This window comes from Vanacampus margaritifer, chromosome 7 (assembly GCF_051991255.1).
Source record: "Vanacampus margaritifer isolate UIUO_Vmar chromosome 7, RoL_Vmar_1.0, whole genome shotgun sequence".
Taxonomy (NCBI): domain Eukaryota; kingdom Metazoa; phylum Chordata; class Actinopteri; order Syngnathiformes; family Syngnathidae; genus Vanacampus; species Vanacampus margaritifer.
Genome location: NC_135438.1, coordinates 2,767,853 through 2,791,527, shown reverse-complemented (window position 1 = coordinate 2,791,527; position 23,675 = coordinate 2,767,853). Strand labels below are relative to the sequence as shown.

General features: G+C 39.3%; 1 protein-coding gene across 1 annotated transcript; it reads right to left on the bottom strand.

Annotated features, from left to right (window-relative positions):
- Window positions 1-309: 309 nt before the first annotated feature.
- gtf3c1 (general transcription factor IIIC subunit 1) lies at window positions 310-23,517 on the bottom strand. The gene is made up of 38 exons (XM_077571068.1): window positions 23,032-23,517; window positions 22,548-22,727; window positions 22,302-22,475; window positions 22,016-22,159; window positions 20,673-20,769; window positions 20,476-20,599; window positions 19,480-19,653; window positions 19,275-19,390; window positions 17,463-17,515; window positions 17,084-17,388; window positions 15,817-15,947; window positions 15,635-15,741; window positions 15,405-15,558; window positions 14,801-14,907; window positions 14,576-14,730; window positions 13,134-13,406; window positions 12,914-13,059; window positions 12,067-12,164; window positions 11,900-11,996; window positions 10,542-10,725; window positions 10,366-10,462; window positions 9,738-9,870; window positions 9,559-9,643; window positions 9,410-9,471; window positions 8,684-8,792; window positions 8,056-8,198; window positions 7,829-7,971; window positions 6,905-6,989; window positions 6,720-6,832; window positions 6,597-6,656; window positions 6,432-6,525; window positions 5,167-5,339; window positions 4,643-5,014; window positions 3,469-3,611; window positions 3,032-3,396; window positions 2,131-2,675; window positions 679-865; window positions 310-588 (listed from the first exon to the last, which is right to left on the bottom strand). The coding sequence occupies exons 1-38, from the start codon at window positions 23,250-23,252 to the stop codon at window positions 367-369; spliced, it is 6,171 nt and encodes a 2,056-aa protein (XP_077427194.1). The 5' UTR covers window positions 23,253-23,517; the 3' UTR covers window positions 310-366.
- Between the last annotated feature and the right edge of the window lie 158 nt (window positions 23,518-23,675).

The following is a 23,675-nucleotide window of genomic DNA, read 5'->3' as shown; positions in this document are numbered from 1 at the left end:
TCTAACAAAGTAGTATTTACAAAACTTTTACAAACATTTTGTCTTTTTAAAAAACATTTTTCAAGTATAAGAGTAATTGTTTTCCCATTCTTGTAATTTTAAGAATAGTTTTTAAAGTATTTTTCTTAGAAAAAAATCATAAGAATAAGTAAAAAAAGAGAGGGCCCTAAATTTGGCAAATTTTTCAAAAGTCATTTTCAAAGTTCTGTATTTCTTTAAAGTTAATATAGTATTTTTTAAAGAATAAAATCTGAGACATTGTTAATTTTTCCATTAATAAAATAATTTTCTGTGTTTAAAAACAACGAATGAGAGGTTGAAGACTTTATTCCATTTGAATTAATAATAATAATAATAATCTAAAAATCAAAGTTGCTTTTTTGCACACTCTTGCTTCCCACAATAGTTCCAGTGGCGTTCATTGGGCAACACTTGAGCGAGTCTGAGGCAGCAGCTGACCGTGGGCTCGTAAAAAACATACTCTTGCTCCTCCGTCGTCGGGTCTCTCCGCACCGCGGGTCCGAACAGGCCGGGCTTGGGTCTTTTGGCCAGCGTTTTCTTTGTCACGCAACCCAGGTCTACCAGGGACTGCACGAGGTGGGAGAAAAGAGGTGATGAATGAGAAAGGGAAGTGTGTGGGGGGGAAGTTTTTTTTTTTTTTTCCAAAAATGTTTTCACCTGCACCAGCTCGAGAACCACGACGGGCTGCAGCACCTCCTTGTAGTACAACAGCAGCCTTTGCTGAGGGACGCCGGGGCGGGACATGATGTGGTGGAGGATGGCCTCCAGCATGCCTTTGCACACCGGACGGTTCAGCGTTCCGTCCACCAGACGCCACGGACGGCTCAAGAAGCTCACGCTCTCCCTGCGGGACGCAAACAGAAAAGTCACAAAAATGTTAAATGAATAAAATAACCGCTTTTAACAGGCGGCGCAAAGGGTCGATTGTAACACAGAAGCAATAATATTCATTCATTCTCTGAACCACTTATCCTCACTCGGGTCAAACTCGGACCCTGTCCCAGCCGTCTTGGGTTGAGAGTCAGGGTATACCCTTAACTGGTCGCCAACTAATCGCAGGCAACAATATTTGTCCTCAATCTAATATTTTATTACATTTTTTTTTTTACTTTATTAAAAAAAAAAAAAACTTTATTCTAGTAAGATTGCTATAATTTTCTCCCCAAAATGGCAACCCCCCCCAAAAAGAACTAAATATAATAAAAAGTGAACCTCTACTGTAAAAATACTATTGCATTCTTGTAAAATAATTTTAAATTTTTCTATTTTTTTTTACTATTTTCCAAAAAATAAGACTATTCCACAAAAAGACATGTACTAATTTTGTACGATTCATGAATGTTTTACTTGAAAAAAAAAATACATCTTTGCTTATAAGAATTAACACTATTCTTAAAAAAAAAAAATAATCCTCGAAAAAGTTCTGAAAAATAAGAATTCAAAATACTTTGTAATTTGTACAAGAAAATACGGTGAAAAGCTACTTCTTAAAAAGTGCTTTTAGTAAGATTACAAATGTTTAAAAAAAACACACAAAAATACTTACTACTAATACTGCTACTTTTATAATGCTACTTTAAGTAGGATTATGATTTTAATAATACATTGAAAAATAAATACATTTTTAGGAAAAAAATCGTTTTTTCTTGAAAAATGCTACTTAATATATTTAGCAATATTTCTTTTTCTTTTTATTTAAAAAAAAAAAACAATCCTTCAAAAATTTCTGGAAATATTTTGTGGAAAATTTATACTTTTTGATGATTTTTTACCCCTCGTACAATTATTTTTTTCTTGAATTAAAAAAAATATTATATCATCTACATGTACAGTATATCTTAGCTATCATATATACTGTATCTTTAAAAACACTACTCTTATACTTTTAAATAAATAAAGTAAATACGATTTTCAAAAAACACTTTATACTTGATTACAAAAAGTTCTCAAAATAATGAAAAAAATATATTAAATTTTTTTTCTCCATATGACACTCCAAAAAAAAAAAAAAAGAAGACGGCACTGACATGAAAAATGAGGGAAGCTGAAACTCCTCTGTATAAAAACCAAAGGGGACTTAATGATGCCGGATGTCTGCGTGAAACTTACTCTTGCAGGTCAGCCCGTTGCGTCAAAGCGTCTTCTCCATCTTTCATCTCATCGTCTGTCTTGTTCTCCGCAGAACGGCGCACTTCCTCCACCTCCGCACTCTCTCGTCCCGCCGAAACCTTTCCCGCAGAGTCCGGTTGCGTCAAAGTGTCTTCTCCGTCTTTCGTCTCACCTTCTGTCTTGTTCTCAGCGGGATGGCACTTTCCTACCGTCCCCGCGCTCTCACGTCCCGTCGAAACCTTTCCCGCAGAGTCCTCAGCTTCCGGCTTTCTCGGCCGCTCCTCCTCGTCCTTCTCTTTGTCGAGTCTCTCAGCCGTCGCCATTTTTTTTGCCAGAGGCTCCTCTTCCGTCTTGTCATCCCGCCGGGCTTTGGCCCGTCGCCTCTTGTGCAGGAAGGGGACGACGCTGTTGCGATCAGGGGCATCCTGTACCTGGGACCAGTTCCTGGGGTTGACGGTGAGGATCCAGGGCTCGGCGTGCCGGATGAGGACCCAGCGAGCGCCATAGCCGCCCACCTTGATGACCTGACCTTCTTCCTGTAAATCCTATAGGGGACAACAGAGGGAACACATGAGCGATGGGGAGACAAAACAGAATTTGATGGCCTGTGTAGAAGGTACAGATACAAAATGTGAGGGTGAAATTTCCCCTTTCGTACTGCCTATTAAAACTGCTGTTCTGTGAGAAAGGCACTGAAATGGAATGAAAGGTTGCAGTGAATCCGCAGAATTTCACTGTAGTGTTGATATGCTACTTCCTTGTTTTGATAGCCCCTTTTACGCTGCCAGTCAGGTCGCCCTGTTAATTTGCCGGCATCCAAGGTAGCGTCTGAGGTGTAACAGAATCGAAACATTGTTGCCAGGAAAAATACGGCTTCTGTTGGCTGTGAAAGTGGACTTACCTCCAGGTACTGCTCCAGGCTCTTGCTGCGTCCGGATTGCGGCAAACGGAGGCGAGCGAACTCCCGGAAAAGGTCCACCTGGTCTACCCCCTTTTCTCCTGCTCCGTCCAGGTGTTTCATTAGCTGGCCGCTGGCTTCCAAGTCCTCGGGGGAGTAATCGGCGCACCGGGCCGGAGTAGGCGCGCCGTTCTGGATGCAGCGGGTGAGGACGGGCGGCAGCAGGGACGGGCCGGATTTGGACAAATCCAGAGAGCCGACGTCGTCGCTCAGCAGGCTTCCGCCAACCGGCGTTTGTCTCAGCTGCATCCTGAGCACGCACGATTCGACCACGATGTTATCGTTGGTGCTCAGGTTCCGGCGTTTAACTGCGAAGCACATTCGATATTAATGGCAACTTTTATTCTCTCCAAACGGCTAAACATCAAACGTTAACGTACTGATTCCGGGGGCGCAAAACCCTTTCATCAACAGGTACTTGGTGTGCGAAGCCTGGTGAGCATTGACTTGGATCTTCTTTTTGCTCTCGCATTCCTCGCCGGCGGCATCGTCATCGTCGTCTTCTTCCTCCAATGACGCCATGCTGGAGCACAATCACATTCACACTTTAACCCTATAAAGCCTGAACCATAAAATATGAGAGAACATTTGGATTCTTTGTAAACAGAGCATTTATTAGACAATTTTTTTTTCCCATATATGACTTTTGATGTGTATCATATTTGTTACATCCGGTCACAATGCTTTAAATTCATACATTTATAACTGTCAAAAATATAATAATAAGCAGACATATCAAACATATTAGTATTTTAACAAATCAGAACATTTCCCAGATGGGAGATACTGCCCTCTAATGGATTATCCGTGCAATGCCTGTGTCAGATCATATATGTCAGGGTTTTAATGGGAATACAAAATTATATTCATGAATTAGAGGGCTCTTGTATTTAATATGATACATTTGGCTTTATAGGGTTAATAAAAGTGGTAACTAGCTAACTAACTGTCATCGCGTCGTTTCCGGCCACTGATGGCTGCGTTCCAACACTCGCACCCCCAACCCCTGCCCCCGTGTAAAAAATGGCGACAAGCACGTCTAACCATCATCCTTGCTTTCCACCTGCGTGGGGATAACTGGTGGAATGCTAGGCTAATCGCTACGCCCGCGTGAAAATAAACATTAGGGGTGGGAATCTTTGAATGTCTCACGATTCGATTACGATTTTTGGGCCTGCTGGAAAAAAAAATGTTTTTATTGGAATAACTTGATTGTGACTTTTTCCTTCTAATCTCTAACGTGGCTACAATTTAACAGTATATCAGACCGCGTGGAACCACACTGCCCCTCAGTGGCCAAACTGGGTACAACATGAACAGCGCTCCAAATAAAGGCACACACAGACAATGGCGAGACAGTATACAATAATTGAAATAAAATCGATTTTGGGACATTTAAAATCGATTCTGACTCGTACTAAATGAGAATCGCGATTCATATGAGAATCGATTTTTTGGCACACCTCCAAAACATCAGAATAAGTGCTTAGGTCATAGGTTATACCAAGATATGAATTTGAGCTTGCCGCCATGAGGACAAAATGAAAGACATACCTCTTGCCGTCATTGGCCACCAAGTTGCTGTCCACTATGACCATCATCTTGGGGATGGACATATGGACAGACAGCAGTCCCAAACTCATCAGGGTGAGCGTCACCATGCAAGCTCCTCCGGGAGAATCCACAGAGAAACGGATCATTCCAGAATGTTCCGGATCAGGAGTTTGGCCGCTTTCTGCTTCCTCGGCCTCTGCGGTTGGGGCTGGCCGTCCTTCCGGCACTTCCTCACCGCTCTCTGTCCTGCTTTCTGTCTCCAGATGGTAGGAAACAGGAGACCTGTCGTCGTCCGTGCCGTTGTTCAGTAAAGTTTTGATGAAGCAGAATGAGTCGGTGCACAGGTTATGAGGATAACGCCATGAAAATAACCTGTTGGGGAGAAAAGTAGTGGATCAGTCAATTTGATGGCATCGGAGGAAGTATCAGCACTAGCAGGAAAAAATGTGTTGTTTATTTTTTAAAGCATTTTTATTTTTAGCTTTTTTTGTAACTCTAAAAACCTTTGTGGCAAACAAACGTACTTGAAGTAGGACTGCGAGAGCTGGAAGGACATGGGCAGGAAGGGCAACGCTCGGTTCTTCTTGGGTCCCTCCACCTGGCAGACGCGGCGCCGGTTGACCATTTGACGTTGACGGCACTGAATGAACACCTGGCACAGAAGCTCCTGCGAGTACTGGCTGTAAACGTGGAAGGTCTGATAGAGAGAAAGACGCCATTTTGTGAGGAAGAAATGGTACGACTGCAAGAAGAAAAATTTTTTTTTATTTTTTTTTTGCGAGAAAAAGATAATGCTACTCCAAGAATTAGGCTGCCATCTCTTGTTTGGTAGGAAGGGGGAAAATATAGCATTCAATTGTAATTTTATGAGAAAACTCAATGCAACTTGTGGAATCCATTTCAAGGGGGAAATAACTGAAAATAATGTTGAATTTGCAGCATTAGGAGGTTGTATTTGCTGAAATGAAAAAAGCAATTTCAATCAAAAACATCTTAGCAGGTCAATGTATATTTGAGGCACTTATTTGATAGCAGCTGCGCAATTCTTGCATCCAACTTGTGAGCTCAACTAAGAATAAAATTGTAGAATTAAAACGTAATTCTGAGGAAGAAAACATACAGTGAGGCCTGTTCCAGAAAAAAAAACACCGTAGAAAGGCTAATTAAACTAGCATTGATGTTGCAGTAACTATTTAAGGATATGAGACGACTTCTTTGTGAACTTCCGTATTCATTTTGCAAGTATTATAGTGCCCCCAGTGGCCAAGGTGTGAACACCAGAAGGAGCAACTCAATGTAAAATGAGCAATAAAGAATGAAATCATGATTTTTTTTAATTGCATTTTAATTATGTTATTATTGTGGGTTTTAAACATTAAAATACTAAACATACCGGTAGATATTTTTCTGTACTTTGCAGGGTTTTGGATTTTTCATTTTGACTTTTTTTCTTGCAATTCAGCTAGTTTTATTCCATTTTAAAAGCAGGCTACTTGTTTTTCATTATTTTATTTTATTTTTCTCTCAAAAATGCACCATTTTAGTTTGTTATTGTTTTCAGTAGTGTTTTTGTTGTTGTTGTTGTTTTTTTAATTTAGGGAGCATTTGTTGAGTGCAAGAGAACGAAAAAGTGTAATTTTATAAAACAGACAATGTAGTTTCAGTTTTCGTGTTTTTAAAAAGCATTTTCATATTGTTTTGTTAATGTTGTTTTTTTTTTCGTTAAATTTATTTCGTCCGTCAACTACAATCTTGGAATGAGGTGATTTTTGTGAGAAAAAGATCATACTTGAAAGGATCTGGACTCCTTCATCTGAGAGTTGGTCATGGCCAGCGTACTCTGGATGAGGTTGAACAACACTAAGGTGTGAATGTCCGTTGTGCTGCAACAGACAAACAGGATGAAAGGCTTCATTCCCATCAGTGCAAGAAGGAAATATGGTGGAACTTGTACCAAGTCAGGGTGTCTCTGCAGGGAATCTTCTTGTCGGGCTGTATTGTGCACACTTTAGACCTGCGGAACAACAATGAATGTCATACGCTCCTGCTGTTCATCATTCTCAGCTTCCTCGCTTACTGTGACAAGAGTTGATGTTTGGTTTCGGGCAATTTCACATCGTTGGCAATGAGGACGGAGCTGAACTTTTGTCGGAGGAGCTTGACGTACGCGCTGAATGCTTTGGCGCAATCCTGAAGATGAGACATAGTGTGTGAAATCAGAACAGCGTGAGTAAAAAAATATATATATTTTTTTTAAAGTACCTCTGCATTGTTGGGATCAGCAGGCTTGTTGTCCTGTAGCTGTTTCAGCAGATCTTTATCCTGATAGATTTCAGCCAGGCAGATCCTGTATAACAAAATAACACAGTTGGATCAACAATTGAATCATATGAAATAAGCCTCAAAATTGTCCCTTTAATCTATTATTATTATCATTAAATATGTTTGTACTTATTCAACTGTTCGGCAATTTTGAAATATTTGTGTAATGTGTCAAATATTTGCATTGTATTTGTGTATAGCATAACTTTGTATTCTCTATATTTGTGTCCGTTTTGTTGAGTTGTAGTTTTTTTCCATTTAATATTGTAAATATTTTCATATTTTTGTAAATGATTTGTTAATATTTGCATTTTCCTACAAGCATCTAATAATCTGGTCTAATATTGGCCATTTTCTGTCTACTATTTATTTTCATTCATAGTTTGTATTATTTTATATTTTGCATATTTCATGTAATAATCTTCTAATATTTGTGTATTTTTATTTTAACTGATATTTTTCTATTTTGTGTAATACTTTTTTGCCTATTTTTTGTCTATATTTCAATTAACATTTTTGTCAAAAGATTTTCCCTGATGTGCTGTGTCATTTTTCTTCCAATATTTTTGTTTTGTTTCTAATACTTGTCTTGTTGAATATTTGTCCTAATTTTTTTTTTGTTCAATAGCGGCAGATTTTAATATTTGTGATTTTTTTTGTTTAATATCATGTCTAATTTTCAAAACTTGATGTCACAATATATATATATATATATTTTTTTGTGTGTGTGTGTTTTGCAAGTTAATGAATCAAGTAAAACCATCACACGAGAAATTCGGCTTGTCTAGCAAGGCATTCATTCCTTTCCTAAAAAGAAGACCAACAATTTATGTCGCGCTTTCCTAAAATGGATGGAGCACCAACCTGTAGTTGAGAAACGTCTGAGGATTTTTGAGGATGTAACGAGTGCGCCGCCCGACTGCCAGTGACGTTTTGTCCTCGGAGAGTTGAAACTCCAGCTGGAGGAGGTCTCGCACCAAACAGTAGGCCACGAACGCCCTCCGCAACTAAAGACCATGACACACACACACACACACACACAATGAGCGGACATGCTCAGTAGCAGTCATACAAATACGTGAAATGCGTACTTGGCTGTTCAGGAGGTGCGAGGCCACGGCGCACAGCATGAGCATCGAGTCCTCTTGCACCGTCCAGATGACTCGCTGCCTGGTCATCTTTTTCAACGCTCGGTGGTCAGCCTCGTCGTGAGCGGGGGTGCGCTTCTTGGGCTCTACACGGAGGGCGACAAATGCAAAATCAAACAAAACACGCACACAAATTCATACATATTTTTAGTAGAATATCTTTGCATGATTTCTAATAGTTTTGTATATTTGTTTTATTTGATGTGTAATAGTTTCATATTTTGAAAACCTTTAAAAAAAAATGTATTTTTTATTAACATTCAATTTTTTGTTTTATTTTGCAATTTCTGTCTACTATTTGGGGATTTTTTAAAACAAAATTCTTGCGTTTTAAAAATCACCTTCACTATATGGTCTTGTAATATATTGTTTTGCTTTTAAATGTCTGTACATACAGTCATACAAATTGGCGTGGAATCAGGAGAAAAAAATACACATTACAATTTTTTTCAGAGAAGACAAACGGATTAATGGCATTCCCATTCATGTCAATGGGAAAAGATTATTTGACAAATAGTTACAAGTGCGGTCACAAAACGAATTGAACTCAGAACTCAAGGGTGAAATCAACCTTTTCTCTTCTTGCGAGGAACCTTGACAACTTCCTTTTTGGGTCTCTTCCTCTTCTGCCGCTTCCCTCCGACCACCCGCTGGTTCCTGGACGCCAGCTCGATGGCCACCTAGTCACAAGTTAGAAAAGCAAAATTTTCCACAGCCTGGGTAAGATTTCTCCTTCCGTATCACTGTCTGTATGGGGGGGTTGTTCACGATAGTTGACCTGGAAATTTTCCACATTGGGAGATGGTGCAAAAAAAATTCTCCCAATATTTGAGCATGTATTTGTCATCTGTTATTTTAGTTTTTATTTAGAATATGTACTGTATTATTTATATCAATTACACATCAACTTTAAAACTGTTCAACGTTTTCTTCTATTGGGTCAGTTTTACTGTATGTACATTTAAATTTTTTCCTATATTGTTTTAGTACTATTACTTGCATATTTTGTGTTAATTTTTTCTTGTATTTTTGTTTTTTTTAATTCAATATATTTATTTCTTCATTTTTTTAACATTGATTTTTTATCAGTTACATTATTTTTAATATTGTTATTTATTTATGCCTTTTTTTCATATTTTTGTCACAACATTTGCTGTAATTTATCATTTGAAGGATGTGATGTGGCAAGGAGAGAAATATTAAGCAAACCGATTATGTCTTGGTGAAGCAACATGTGGCACATTACCCAAAGTTAACCCCGTACCCTCCGCTCATATAATAACACAAGTCTCCTTACTTCCACATTTTCTTCCGTCACTGCCGACTTCTTGGCGGTCAAGAACCGAGGCGATGAAGCGCCTGTAAAAACAACAACATGGAAATAAGCGGGCTCAAGGGGCGCCTCTAGAGGATGGATGGAGTATTGCAGCCAACAGCCAAACTCACCGGCTTTCAGCGCGGCCCGTAGCACTTCTTTACTCAGCAGGCTTTTCAGTCGCCCTTTGCTTTGCTGGGATGCTGCGGTAGACCCCTACCAAGCAGCACAAACAAAAACACAAGCGCTGGCGTTACAGGAAAAATCTTGTTACCAAAGCAGCAAAAACTCCCCAGTTGTTCGTTCATACCTTTTTGCAGACCAGCAATTGGTTAGTCCACAGCCAGTTCCGCTTCATATGAGCGAAAAATTCAGAGGTCAGACCAGCAGCGCCTTTCCCGTCGCCCGGCGTGGTGCCGTCGTCACACACGACATTGTTGCCCCTGTTGGTGCGCACACGCATACACATTTGCGCCACTTAAGCCCCACTGAGTTGCAAGCATTGCCGGACGTTGCGAAAGTTGCGTTTCGCCAGAGTTCGCCAGGGTTCGGAATTGGTCGAAATATGTCGCATTTGTGTTCGGACTCGGAGTTATTCGTAGTTGTCGCCATCGTCGCAAGGTTCAAAATTTCCTTGCGAATCCATTGTTTCGCCAACATGCGCATTTGCTCGTAATCCCGTCGCAATTCATCGTAATTTGTCATAAATGTGTCGGCAAAGTTCTTTCCAAAGTCGGATGAATCGATAATTAAATTAAGCGAGCGTTTGTGATCAACTCGAAAATTGAAAAATGTGTAGCTAATCCGCATGATCGTATCGGAATCGATCGCAGCATAATAACCGGATCCGAACACCCCTAATATAAATGCATATAATATGTGTTAAGATGCATACAATTTATTGTCTGCAGTAGACAAAATTCTTTCTCAACACCTACTTGAGCAAAGAACCCATTCCCACAAAGACGGTTTTGTCGTGCACAAAGGATGGCGTCACCTCATCCTCAGTGGCGCCTCGCTTGGAGCGAATCAACCCTGCAGGAAAATTATAATAATCACTTTTAAGATCATCCAAAAACTGCATACATACGTGTGTGTGTGTGTGCGTACGTACCTAGAGGAGTGTTGAGGCAGACGCACATGAGGTCGAACCAGTACGTTTCCACATCCTCGGTGCTGGCGAAGGCGTAGCGGCGTCTTTCGAAAGGTTTGTCAGGGGGTTCGTGCACCAGCCAATAGTGAGGCTCCGTGTTGATTGTGTCTACAATGGTGGCGTGGCGCTTCAGGTAACAAAACAGCTGCGGACAAAGGTCGATAATTGACACCCTTTTAGATTAATAATGACTTAAGATTTTTTTTTTTTTTTAAGCAGTGCCTTGTGACATATCAAATCTTTGTATTTCAGAGTAAAAGTGTTATTACAAGAATAATGTCTTGTTTCCCAAGAAAAACTTTTCCCACCAAAACTGGAATAAAGGTTTCCTTTACAAAAAAGAAGAAGAAAAAAGTGCACTTTATGAATAAAGTTTTGCAATTCAGTTTTGCAATTCAAATGAGTCTTTCCTCATTAAACTCTTTGACTGCCAAAAACGTTAAATAACGTTTAGTAAAACCCTATGGAGGAGTGCCAAAGACGTTAAAAGACGTTTGTTTCAAAACAGAGGTGAAACTAACCATTTTCTATTGTTGATTACTGAAGAACGGAATAAGGTAGAAACAAACTTTTTTTTTCTGATGAAAGATGAGAGTCCAATCTTTCATTTGGTAGTATGTGTGTTTCCATAGTCCAAACACATAATTTTCTATGGGCCTTGAAAGATCAGTCAAAATGCTTAAAAACGGCTGGCACTGGGGACAACCCGTTTCTGAAAACGTCTGGCAGTCAAAGAGCTAAACTTTGACATCACAAAATGACAAGTATTTTGGAAAAATACATCCCCTCCCCCCAATAATACGACTCTTAAATCTTTGGTCTCAAAGATTTGAATTCGTTATGGCATTCCGACTTTTTATCTAAAAATAGGAAACATTTTCAGAAAACCCATTTTATTCAAAATAGGCAACTTTTTCAAAATAAAATAAGTAGTAACGACAATAACATTGTACATTTGAAATGGCATGACATTTCATACGTCTGTTCTTGCAAAGATAACTTTTTATCTTGGAAAAAATACAACTTTATTCTCATTACAACATTTGCTTGAGAGAGAAAAAAAACTACTTTAACCTTACAACACTGAAACATTTCTTCGCTTAAGAAAATATTAATTTGTCAACTTTTTCCGGAAACAGGAAACTTTTCCAGAATTAAAGGTGTAATATGCATGTACTTAAATTCACTTGTTAATGTCACTCGTTAAACTGATTTCAATATTTTAAAAATCAGATTTTTTTTCTTGAAACACAAAAACATGCATTTTTTTTTACCAACCAATCCCCCCCCCCCCAAATGGGATCCGTGGACCCACTTACCAGGTCTTTCTCCTTCATCCTCGGCACAGGAGCTAAGTGCAGAAGGCCCATGCAAACCAAGCGCTGCAGGTTCTCAAAGAACACGTACACGTATTTCCTGTTAAGGCGAGAAAACATTTAGACTCGCGGGCAATCCGTAAGAAACGGAGGCGGGGCTTTTAAGTGACCGTCCGTAGAAGAGCTTCCTCCTAATCGCAAAGGGCAGATGGCGAATCAGATAGTGTTGCTTCACGGGGTCGTTCAAGTACTCCTCAAGGCCTTCAACCTGCGAATGGACACCACAACTAACATTTGATCAAAACATTTAATACTGGTGTACATTATGTTATTCATTCATATATTAATTATTCATTTCCTTTGACATTTACTTTAAGATAAACTAATATTTTTTGCTTTTTGTCTAATTATTTGAATCTAATATTAGTTTATTTTTGGTCATTTTTAAACTTATCAGATATTTAAAAGTTAAATGCAATGTATTTTGTCTAATTATGTTTCATCTAATATGAGTGAATATTTTGTTATTTCTAAAAGTTTTGGTCAGATATTTCCACATAAATTGTACCGGTAATAGTTTTTGTCTAATATTGATTTTTTTTAAATGATGTATGCTTTTATTGTTATATTTTATGTCCAATAAAAATATGATATTTTTGTGTCATGCCCAATATCTTTTTTAAATTTCTGAATTATTATTTTCTAATGATTGTATATGTTCCCATGTGATATTTGTGTATATACTAATTAATGTATCTAATCTTTTTTTTTTAAAAGGCGTTTGTTTTCATTGGAATGTATTCTTCCATTTCTTTGTTTTTGTATTTTGTCTATTATTTGGGGTATTTTTTTTATAATATCATCTCCCATCCATCCATCTTCACATCCATTGACCAGCCATCATCCATCCAGTACTCATTTGAACACCAGGGTCAAAGAAAGCAGCAGTACCTAGATTTTTTATTATTATTTTTTCAATTGTATTGTAAATGTGGAGTCTTAAACGTAAATGCTCACGTGATAGTTAATCTGTATGAGCTGGATGAAAATGGAGAGCGGCAGGCACAGGAGTAAGTCGCCCACGATCACCCAGCCGCTGCCTCGATCGCAGTGCCGGCGAACGGGTGGGACGAACCTTTTCCACGAATCCTCCTCACAGTAAACTGAAAACAGGCAGAACGGTGATAAAAAGGTACACAAATGGTACGGAAATTATTTTAATGTTGAGTGTTAGTACCTTTAATTTCGCAATTCGAATGACTGGAAATTTCCATCACGGCATCATCCTCTTCCCCGGACAATACCGCATCCAAATCCTTCAGGGTGATGTCATCGTCGTCTTTTGGTTCCGGTGGCTCTTGAACAACCTGAGGGCCGTCTTGGGGTGTCTCTAGCCAGTAGGGTTTCGGCCCCATCGGATGGTCATAGACGGCATACCAGAGGAAGATGTGCAAAACGCGCAGGCGGTGCATCTTGGGCTGGAAACCGAAAGACTTGCCCAGTCCTCGAACTGGAACAAGTCGGCAAGTCGTCAAACTCTTGTCGTCATGCCGCGGCAACACGCGAGGAGGAAACGCATAGTTTGGAATTTAGCTTTTTTTTGTGGGTCTATTAATGTTAGCTACGCCGATCAATTTTTGTGCTGCTAACTGAAAATGTGTAGCGGGGCTGAATTTTCAAATATGACGACATTGAGTTTTTTGAGGTTTGTGTTTCAAAGTGCATTTTGAAAATTGGCCATCATGCTCTACCAACTCAAAACGATGATTGGTACCCATCTGTCTAGTATACATGGCTCAAAATCTTGTCAACAAATTAGTTTTGTTCTGCCTAAAATGGCCACTTTAAAACTGTGTTATAGTTTTGGAATTTTCATTTTAGTTCGTTTTTATTTTGAGGTTGTTTTTTTTTTTTTTAATTTAGTTTTAATTCATTTTTAGGGTGGTTCTGTTAGTTTTTATTAGTTTTAGTTATTTAAAAAATGCTTAGTTTTAGTTAGTTTCAATATTAGTTTTCTTTTCTTTCTATTTTATGTGCATTACTTGTGCGCCGAGGTGGCAAATTCAGGTCCAGAAAGTAAAAACGCTGCCACAGTTTGGCTTTAGCCATTGATGCTATCGTTAGCTAGCTAGCTAGCTCCCTAGCAGGTAAACGAGCACCATGGAAGCTAGCCAGGGAGCTAGTTAGCTAGCACCTGGGGTTAAAGCCAAATTGTGAAAGGGTTTTTACTTTCTGGACCTGGTTTTGCCGACTCTGCTTGTGCGCAATATTTAATCAACACCATGGTAAAATCATGAGAAAAGTAACTAATTTCTTGTTCTCGTTGCATTTCGTTGTCGCCTCGGAGTGACGTCATCTAAAGATGTTTTTCTATTGGCTGCTACTAGATGATGTCACTTCTGTGTGACACTTTCAAATCCCCTTATTCTGGTTAAATAAATATACTTAAAATCACATTTAATATCATCCCCAAAGGCTCATGCATTAAATTAATTACCAAAGACTAAAACGAAGGAAATTTTTGCTATATTTATAGTTAGTTTTGTAAACATAAAATGTAGTTTTAGTTAAGTTTTCGTTTTTTGAAAAGCATTTTCGCTTTTATTTTATTTTTTTAATGAAATAGTTTTTTGAATTTTAGTTTTCGTTCGTGCTTTCATGTATAGAATCTTCACTCACCTATCGTGGGCTTGAATGCCCAATCCTCTTTTGGGTGTTTCTCCTTGATTTCCTCTTTTGAGAGCTCCTCCTTGATTTCGGCGAAGCTTCTGAAACTCTTACTGGGCGCTTCTTTTGCCACTGTGGGGGGGCTCTCTTTGCTTGCTGCTTCCTGGCTGCAATGATTGAAATGTAAGTACCTAAACTGAGCTCTATCCAATCAAGCTGACGTGACTGGTCACTCACCATATAGTAGGACAGGAGCCGGTGGTGATTTTGAAGCGGACCTGATCGATGGTTGCTCGCACCAGCTCATCATTGGGATGCACGGATGGATGAACAAACAACTCCACCTGCAGACCACATATCAAATATATATTTAATTATATTACAATGTAGGGCTGTGCAATTAATCGAAATTCAATTACAATTTCAATTATTACACTCCACAATTACAAACTGTAAACAAAAATAAAATATTATTAATACTAATTTTGAGTTGTTTAAATTTAAATATTTGTACCTTTTTTTTTATTTTTAAATGAATAATTTAATAACTCGTTGGGTCCAAAAGGAACTTGCATAATTATAGTGTTTCAGATAAATGTATTTGTCTTAATAATATATATATATTTTTTACTGTTTTTTTGTTTTGTTTTACTTGTTTTTTTTACTGCTGACATCAATTTTATGCCCAGACCAAAAATAAGTGCCTATGTTTGTATGAGTCCCTGCGGTGCTTTAATTCATTCACTGCTCATCCAAATAGAATGGATCATTGACGTCTATAGTCGTCAATGGCAGTGAATGAGTTAAAATAAATGATCATAATTCTTTTTTTAAAAAGTACCTTCCTGCTGATGCCGTCCTGTATGACGGTGGTGGTAAAGATCTTGAGCAGTCCTTCTCTGGCCAGAGCCTTGACAAGGCGAGACACGGTCTTCTTGCAACACTTGATGGAGACACCCTGCAGCTTCTCTTCATCATTGATCAACTTCGAAAGCCTGGAGGAAAACAGAGAAGAGACCATCATCATCATTTTTCACGTAATAGAGGGCCACCATTCCGGATGAGACTAACTGGTAAAGGTCGTCGATGACTTTGTACTTGTGCACGGCCTCCATGATGAGGTTCTTCCTCCTGAGCACGCGGTACGTTTCGCTGTGCCTTTTGTTGCTGTTGACGAACTGGACAGGAATCTGGCGGTTAACTTCCACTTGGCTGACACATTTGAAACGAGACGGGCGCAAAAGGAGACGAACCAGGTTTGTGTCAACGACATCCACCATCGGAATGTCCTTTGCTGGGTCCGCTGCAGTCCCTTCGTCCTCCTTGGACGGAGCCAATGACACGTTCTCTTCCTCCTCTTCTTTAACCTTAACTGACGCTCGCTCTAAAAGACACGGGCAAATTGTTGGTTGAAAGAAAAAGCCACTCAGAATTGACAAAATGAATAATAAACATTTTGAGATTTTTTCTTTTCTCTGCATAGATGAAAGGCTGATCGTAGCTTGCCTCCGTAGCTCAAGGAAGCAGCCAACCAGGAACGAGCATGAAACCAGCCCACCAATCAGGAGCGCGCGTTCACACAGCAAAATTTGCATATGCTACTGATCGTAGCTTGGCGGGAAAACAAAACGTTGAGTCTCTGCCCAGAAACATCCTGGACAGGCCAAAACAAGTCCTTTCGACAATGCCTTTAAAGGGTGTATTCATATATATTATATATGTATATTGCCCGGTAGTGACTATTGTGCTAAACTCACGGAGCGCAACTTTGCTCCTCTGGTTACTGCACGCAATCGACGACGCGTTCCGAAATGAGAAACAGCGTCGCGGAACCTCCGTTGAATGAGCTGCCCTTGACGCTCGCAAATATCTGGCATCGAATAACGCAACAAATATGCAGCACGTCGGAATTTCATGTTTTCCTCTATTTCCGGGTTTTGTAATGCGTTTAGCCCTCGTCATTTTTGTCCAATGGGGGGACAAGGGGGGGGGGGCTTCCGGAGCTCATGGGTTTTCCGTGTTTTTAAGTACTTTCAATGCACTCACATGACAAAGAAATAGACAAAACAACAGCATAAATTTTCAATGTATATTGAACTGTCCCATATAAAATGGCAGTTTTAGTCAACTCAAAATCAGTCACATTCAAAAACATTGGACTGCCTTTGCTTTTAAAAACTATCACTGAGAATATCATCATATCTAACTAATGTGATTACTAAGTTAACACATAAATAATGTTGAAGAGTTCAAATTTCATGAACAAATAATTGTATCATGACCAAATGAAAAGTAACTCATATTAGAGCATACCACAAATGTCTTTGTTATAGCAGAAGATGTTATCTGTCGGAGTCATGTGCATACACAATGAACTACTAAAAAATAAATAAATAAATAAATAAAATAAAAAGTCTGAATTTTTTTTTTGGGGGGGGGGGGGGGGTAAAAAAAGCGGAATTCCGCGAATTAGCGGAAAAATCAGATCCCTGAAAATAACAATGAATGGCTGAAGCTTACCTGTCGTGCTAACAGGCTCCGCCTCCGCCACCGCTGGAGTTGGAGAAGCTCGTGCGATGGTCACGTCCGACTTCTTCCCGACTTGATCTTGCGAATCGAAACTCGGATCGCCATCTTCCTCTTCTAGCGCATCACTTGCTGCTCTGCTCTTCTTGGTAGCTTTCTGCTGCGGTTTGCCGGTGGCCGGGGTACGACAGGGGGCCTTGCTGGCGCTCGCCGACCCGGGCGAGGCTGAAGAGCGGAAAAGCTTCTTGCGTTGCTTCTCTTTGGAGAGGAGCTGCAGGTGGTTGCTGACGCCCACGTTCCTAGTGAGGGGGAAAAGCCAGGGTCACGGCGAGGTTCGCCATTTCACGCGGAGAATCGAAAACGCCAACCGTACTTGTGGCTGATGAACTTTGTGACCCTCTGACGGCCTTCGTCCACCATGAAGCCCTGCGAGGCGTAAGAGATGTGTCGTGAGATCAAAGGAGCCAATGATTAATTGTGCACTTTAATAACAGGAAGACAAGCCGTTGATGTTGCGCTTTCCTTTTTTTTTTTTTTTTTTTTCAATTAAAAAAAAATTAATAAATGTTTTTTTTTCTTTTTTCTTTTTTTTTTTTAAATACATATACATATATATATACATATACACACATATATATACTTTTTTTTTTGTATGTGCGTGTGCGTGCATGCGTGCGAGCGTGTGTGTATTCATCAGTTCACCTAAAGCCCATTAAAAAAAATCCCATACTAATAATATAATATAATAATACATTGCCAAATGCAGAAACATCAATGTAAGTTATCACGATGTAGTGGCTCTCGCTAACAGACAGAATTAAGTAACCGGAATTAGGTTAAAAAATTCTATATACGTAGACCATGTTTCTATAAATTTTGATATTTGGTTTTTATTTGAGGCAGATATTTTTTCCATTAAAATGTGATTTATGAGGAGGTTAGACCATTGGTCGATATTCAGAGTTTGTTTATTTTTCCAGTTAACAAGAATTGTTTTTTTAGCGATAGTAAGGGCTACAAGTGTAGATTGAAATTGTTTATGTGGTAAATCAGTTGTTGTTAGGTCACCTAGCAAACACAAGTTTGGAGATAAAGGTATCCTACAGTCCAAAATAGCGGAAAGTTTTTCTAAGACTTTAGTCCAGAAATACATAACCGGAGTACATAACCATAAAGCATGAACATAAGTGTCTGTAGTGTTTTGTAAGCATTGGAGACAAATGTCGGAGTCTGAGAGTCCCATTTTCTTCATCATATATTGAGTAATGTATGTTGTGTGAATAATTTTATATTGGATAAGTTGTAAATTTGTGTGTTTTGTCATTTTAAATGCGTTTTCACAAACTTGAATCCAAAAGTCAGGTTCCGGTGCTATAGACAAGTCTGTCTCCCATTTCGAGATGGGTAAAGACATTTTATCAGTATATGAAAGTAACTTATATATTTTTGAAAGTTTTTTTGTTGTTGTCGGAGAAAGCTTGTTAATATCTTTAGCTAAAACAGGCGGTTGGAGCGTACCCCGAAGTGTTGGAATTTTTTTTTCTCGATGTTGCGCTTTCCTAAAAGGAAGCTAAAGTTGAAGTTGCACTTTTCTAAAACGACAAGTGATTGGTGTTGCCCTTTCCCCATGAAGAAGACAAACTTCTGATGTTGCACTTTCCTAAATAGAAGACATGCTATTGACATTGCTCTTTCCTAAAAAAAAAAAAGATGAAACCTGAAGTTGCAGTTTCCTGGAAAGACAAGCAATTATCTTTGCAATTCACACGAAGAAGACAAACAAAGTTAATTGGGCCTGTTGCTATTTCCAAAAAATAAGATGAAACTAGTAATGGTGCATCTTCATTAAAAAAAAAAGACACATTTCATGTAAGGAATGAAAGAAGAAAGGTTATTGATATTGCACGTTCCTAAAATGAAGGCAAACCATTAGCACTTTCTGAAAAAGAAGACAAACTTAACGTTCATAGAAAAGGCATTGCTGTTGAAGGTTTCTAAAAAAAGAAGACAATTAATGTTGCAAGTTCCTAAAAAAAAAAAAATAATACAAATATGAGCTTCCATTTCTGAAAGAAAAGAAACAATTGATGTTGTGCATTGCTAAAGTGAAGACAAACTACTGATTCTTTTAAAATCCATACATTTTGACCAGGATTGATGGATAGACACAGTAAAAACGTCTTACCTTGATGACGCCGTCCCTCTCCAACTTCCTCCAGATCATGCGACCCTCCAGCTTGCCGATGTTCATCCTGGACTCGATGACCGACTGAGGGATTCCTTTGGTGCCGCACGATACAACTGCAGCGACAAAATCAACAAGAAAAACCAAATCAATCAACAAGAGCGACAACCGTGCCGGACCAGGATGCATCGCTGATGGAACACACTCAGGTTGTACGCCTGTGACAAAACGTCCTTCTCCATGATCCGGCCAATAGGGGGCAGAGTTCGCCTTTTGCCGCCCTCCTCGTCCTCGTCGTCTTCTTCATCTTCCTTCCAGTCGTCCACTTTGCCTGTGTATGGCTTGAGTAGCTTCAGGCAGCGCACGTGCACTTTTTTGCCTGCAGTGGTTAAAAAATGGTGGCGCGTCATTGCACTGCAAATAAAGTAAACAATTGCATTTTGTTCAGTTGTTGAATTTTTTTTTAGTTTTAAAGGATGTTTCCATGATACTGAAAGGGGATCCACATTGCTTACATTCTACTTTTTGTTTCTTAATGTTGTCTAAAGGGGAAGTCAAGTCAAAAATGTCCTTTACAATAATGTGTTCTATGTGTTAATCTAACTAATTAGAAGATGTTTTAGTCATAAATGGGCAAATATTTTTGGGCAAATTGTTACATAGAGCAGCTTTAAATTAATAAAATAAAAAATGCAAATTTATATCAATATAAAAAATTTTTAAATCCCTGTAATTGCTGCTTGATTGTATCATCTTTAATGTTGCATTGCAATATTGGTATGATTTTTTTTATTTTATTTTAAATCTTAGTTTATAAATTGAAAAAAAAAAACATTTATTTTGATGCGGTTACAAAATGCACCAAAAGTCCCATATAAGTTTTTAATATTTTTTTTAATCAATAACATTTTTATTAAAAGCAACCATAATGTTATTTTAAAAATACATTTAAATAGTTAGGTTAACAATTCTTTATTATTTCAGTCATTCTGTTCCCTTCATTTTTTTGTTGTTGTTGCACAAGTTCTATTATAAATCCTGGTATAAATACAGCGAATATTAATAATGATTAATAAAATGAAAAACTAAATATGATAACTATTACTAAGATTTCACTTTACTTGATATTTCGACCGAGCGGATTCATTACAAAAAAACAAAAACAAAAAACTAAGTATTGTAAATGTAAATAGAGATTGACCTCTTTTGGTAAACACGGGCTTTCCGTCCTTATCCAAGTCCTCCAGAGGCACGCTGCAGTATTCCACCGACTTGATGTCTCGCATGTACCGAATCACACGCTTGCACGCCGACTCCGGGAGATCCTACAACACAACAAACATTCATTATGTTAAAGGCCACAACCAGGAAACGTAACAACAAATCAAAGACGGCAACCAGGTGCTCTCGGATGGTGGACAACGCGGCCAGCTGTTGTGGCATCTTCTGGAGGAAGATGGACACGTACTCCATAAGCATGTCGTACTTGGATCTCCTGCAAGGACGCAACAGAGCATTTTTTAAATATATTTTTTTTTACATCCTAATATTAACTCTTTGACTGCCAAAAACGTTATATAACGTTTAGTAAAATCATATGGAGGAGTGCCAAAGACGTTAAAAGACGTTTTTTTCAAAACAGAGGTGAAACTAACCATTTTCTATTGTTGATTACTGAAAAACGGAATAAGGTAGAAACAAACTTTTTTTTCTGATGAAAGATGAGAATCCAATCTTTCATTTGGTAGTATGTGTGTTTCCATAGTCCAAACACATAATTTTCTGTGGACCTTGAAAGATCAGTCAAAAATGCTTAAATCGGCTGGCACCCACGGCATCCCTTTTCTGAAAACGTCTGGCAGTCAAAGAGTTAAAGGGCACAAAAACATTCATATCTTTCATTAAATTTGATAGATTTGACGGATGTTTAGACGTAGACCACCCAAAAAAAAATTCCCCCTAGTTTGTGTCTTTTTTTTTTTTTTTCAGGGAAGTCAAGTAAAAAAAATGTATTTACAATATTATGTCCTATACTAGTATAAACACGGTATTCTGATTAATATTGCTTTTGTGGAATATGAATTAAGCAACAAAAGCCACCGTTTTTACTGTCCATGTCAGGGCGCGGCCATCTTGCCACTTGCTGTTGACTGAAAATGACATCACAGTGCGTAAGGGCTCAGGTAACAACCAATCACGGCTCACCTGTTTCTGAGCTTAGTCACATGACATTGGCCAGCTGAGCTGTGATTAGCTGCAACCTGAGCCCCGAGCAATTGTGATGTAATATTTAGTCGCCAGAGAGTGGCAAAATGGCCGCCCTCTGAGATGGATAAAATTGGAGGCTTTTGGAGGACGAGCGTGAGCAATGGATCAAAAAAAATGTTGAAGACGTCCTCATAACATTAAATGTTGAAAGAATTAACACACAACAGGTGCTCTTCAAATTTGCCGGGGGGAAAAATTTGATTAAAAAAATAAGCCTTTTTAATTAAGTGATTAATCATGATTAATCAAAATTCTAAAATGTTATTATTTTGATTTAAAAATTTATCGGTAAAAGTTTGACAGCTCTAATATTTATTACGTCACAAAAAACTTTTTCATTTTGGAGAAAATACTGTATATTAATTCGACAACAATATTCAGAATTCCACAAGAACACAAGTCCTAATTTCACAGGATAAAAATACTCTTTGCTGTGACTTGTTCCTGTAAAAGTGAAGTGGATGTAAGCAGACCTGATGATGTGGAAACATTTGAGCATGAGGAGGATGGAGTTTTGCTGCTGGCCCGACTTGCGGCGTCTGGTGCAGGCCTGAGCGCACACCAGGCTGTGGCGGATCAGAGGCTTCCGGATGTAGTGCAACTTACGCGAGTCCACCCTGCACACGCACACACACACGCACGTAACCTGGTGAACATGTGTATGAGTTTGGCTACTTGTTTGTGTGTGTGGGCATGTGTGTGTGTCAATGCATGTGCAACTCTCTCTGGTTGTGTGTGTGTGTGTGTGTGCGTGTATACTTGAAAGTGGAGTTGAGGTCACTCTGCAGCTCCCCCTGCCATCGTGCCCGTCCCACCCGCTCCAGCATGCAGTAGGAATCGTCCAACAGTTTGGTATCGGGGTTGCCCTCGCTGCCGATGAGAACCCGGAAACGGCATCTCTGTGACGCCACCGCCACCAGCTTCCTGCCGTATCTGCAGCACGGAAGACAGTCTGTGATGCTTTGAATGACACAAGTGGACGACAATATGGCGCCATTGTTGTACTTTTTTAAAACCTCCTGCAGGCTGATGGACGACGAGGAGCGGAGGCGCGCGGTGATGTCGGTCCTTTGGTTAAAGGTGGCGCACGAGCCCTGGAAGCCATCTTTGTTCTGGTGGATGATGTGCAGCGGGTACACGTCCTTCTGGTCTTCAATGTCCAGGTCTTCATGAGACAGCTTAACCCTGACACATACATCTCATTACAAATTCAAATATATTGTTTCTTGTTCATTACAGAAAGTTATGTGTTAGCGGGTTCCAACCACTTTGTTGACTAGTCAACTTTACTACAACAGCTTTTAAACCTTGACGACAAACTGCTAATAGACGTGGACGACATCAAGTTGGCCATTACGATGGCGCTGCAGAGGATCCCAGAAGAGAAAAAGTGCATGAAGACGTGGCAAAGACGCCAGTCCTGCAACTTTTCTGACAGAACTCGTGCGATCGCTTTAAAGTCTACATGAGCATAGTTCAGTGAACTCACCTGTCGTATACCACCACATCGTCCCTCTCGGCCGGCAGCAGGTAGAACGTCATGTCGCTGTTGGCCACCAGCGACCTCCAGACGAGCTCCTTGGTGGCGTCGTCCAGCATAAGTGGGAATTTAGGGTTCCTATCCCCCAATCGTATCCACAAAGTGGGGATCGTGATGCCGTCCAGTCCCTCCAAAGCCACTTCATCCTCCACCATGCTCAGCGGATCCATGGCTAACTACAACAACACCGAAGCTAGCACTTATATGTCAGCTTGCTAGCATGTTAAGTTATGCAGTAAACATAGCGTGTATGTACACTTTTACATGGTTTCAAGATAATAATAAAAAAAAAAAGAAGTCCACTACTCGGTTAAAAATGAAGTAAAAGAAACGCTGTTGTGTGGCGTTTATGTGGCAACTGGAACATCCATGTGTCAACTTTGAAGTTAAACCCAAAACAACGAACCTCACTATACCGCCGCAAGATGGCGTCCGACAACAGCTCTTTGGCAGCTTCTTCTTTTGTGGTAATTTTAGAGCGGCGCATGATGCATCACCGCCATCTATTGGTGGAGTTGACTACTACTTCTGCATCACTTCAACAAACATTTTTCCGTCGTTCGAAATCTTTGAATGATCCCTTAAGTTAAAAT

Excerpts from the sequence above, each read along its gene's own strand:
- gtf3c1 (XM_077571068.1), bottom strand. The coding sequence starts at position 23,252 with ATGGATCCGCTGAGCATGGTGGAGGATGAAGTGGCTTTGGAGGGACTG. Across the intron at positions 17,516-19,274 it reads AGAGGGACGGCGTCATCAAG|GGCTTCATGGTGGACGAAGG; the intron begins GTAAGACGTTTT and ends TACGCCTCGCAG. Across the intron at positions 14,908-15,404 it reads AGGACGGCATCAGCAGGAAG|GTGGAGTTGTTTGTTCATCC; the intron begins GTACTTTTTAAA and ends TGTGGTCTGCAG.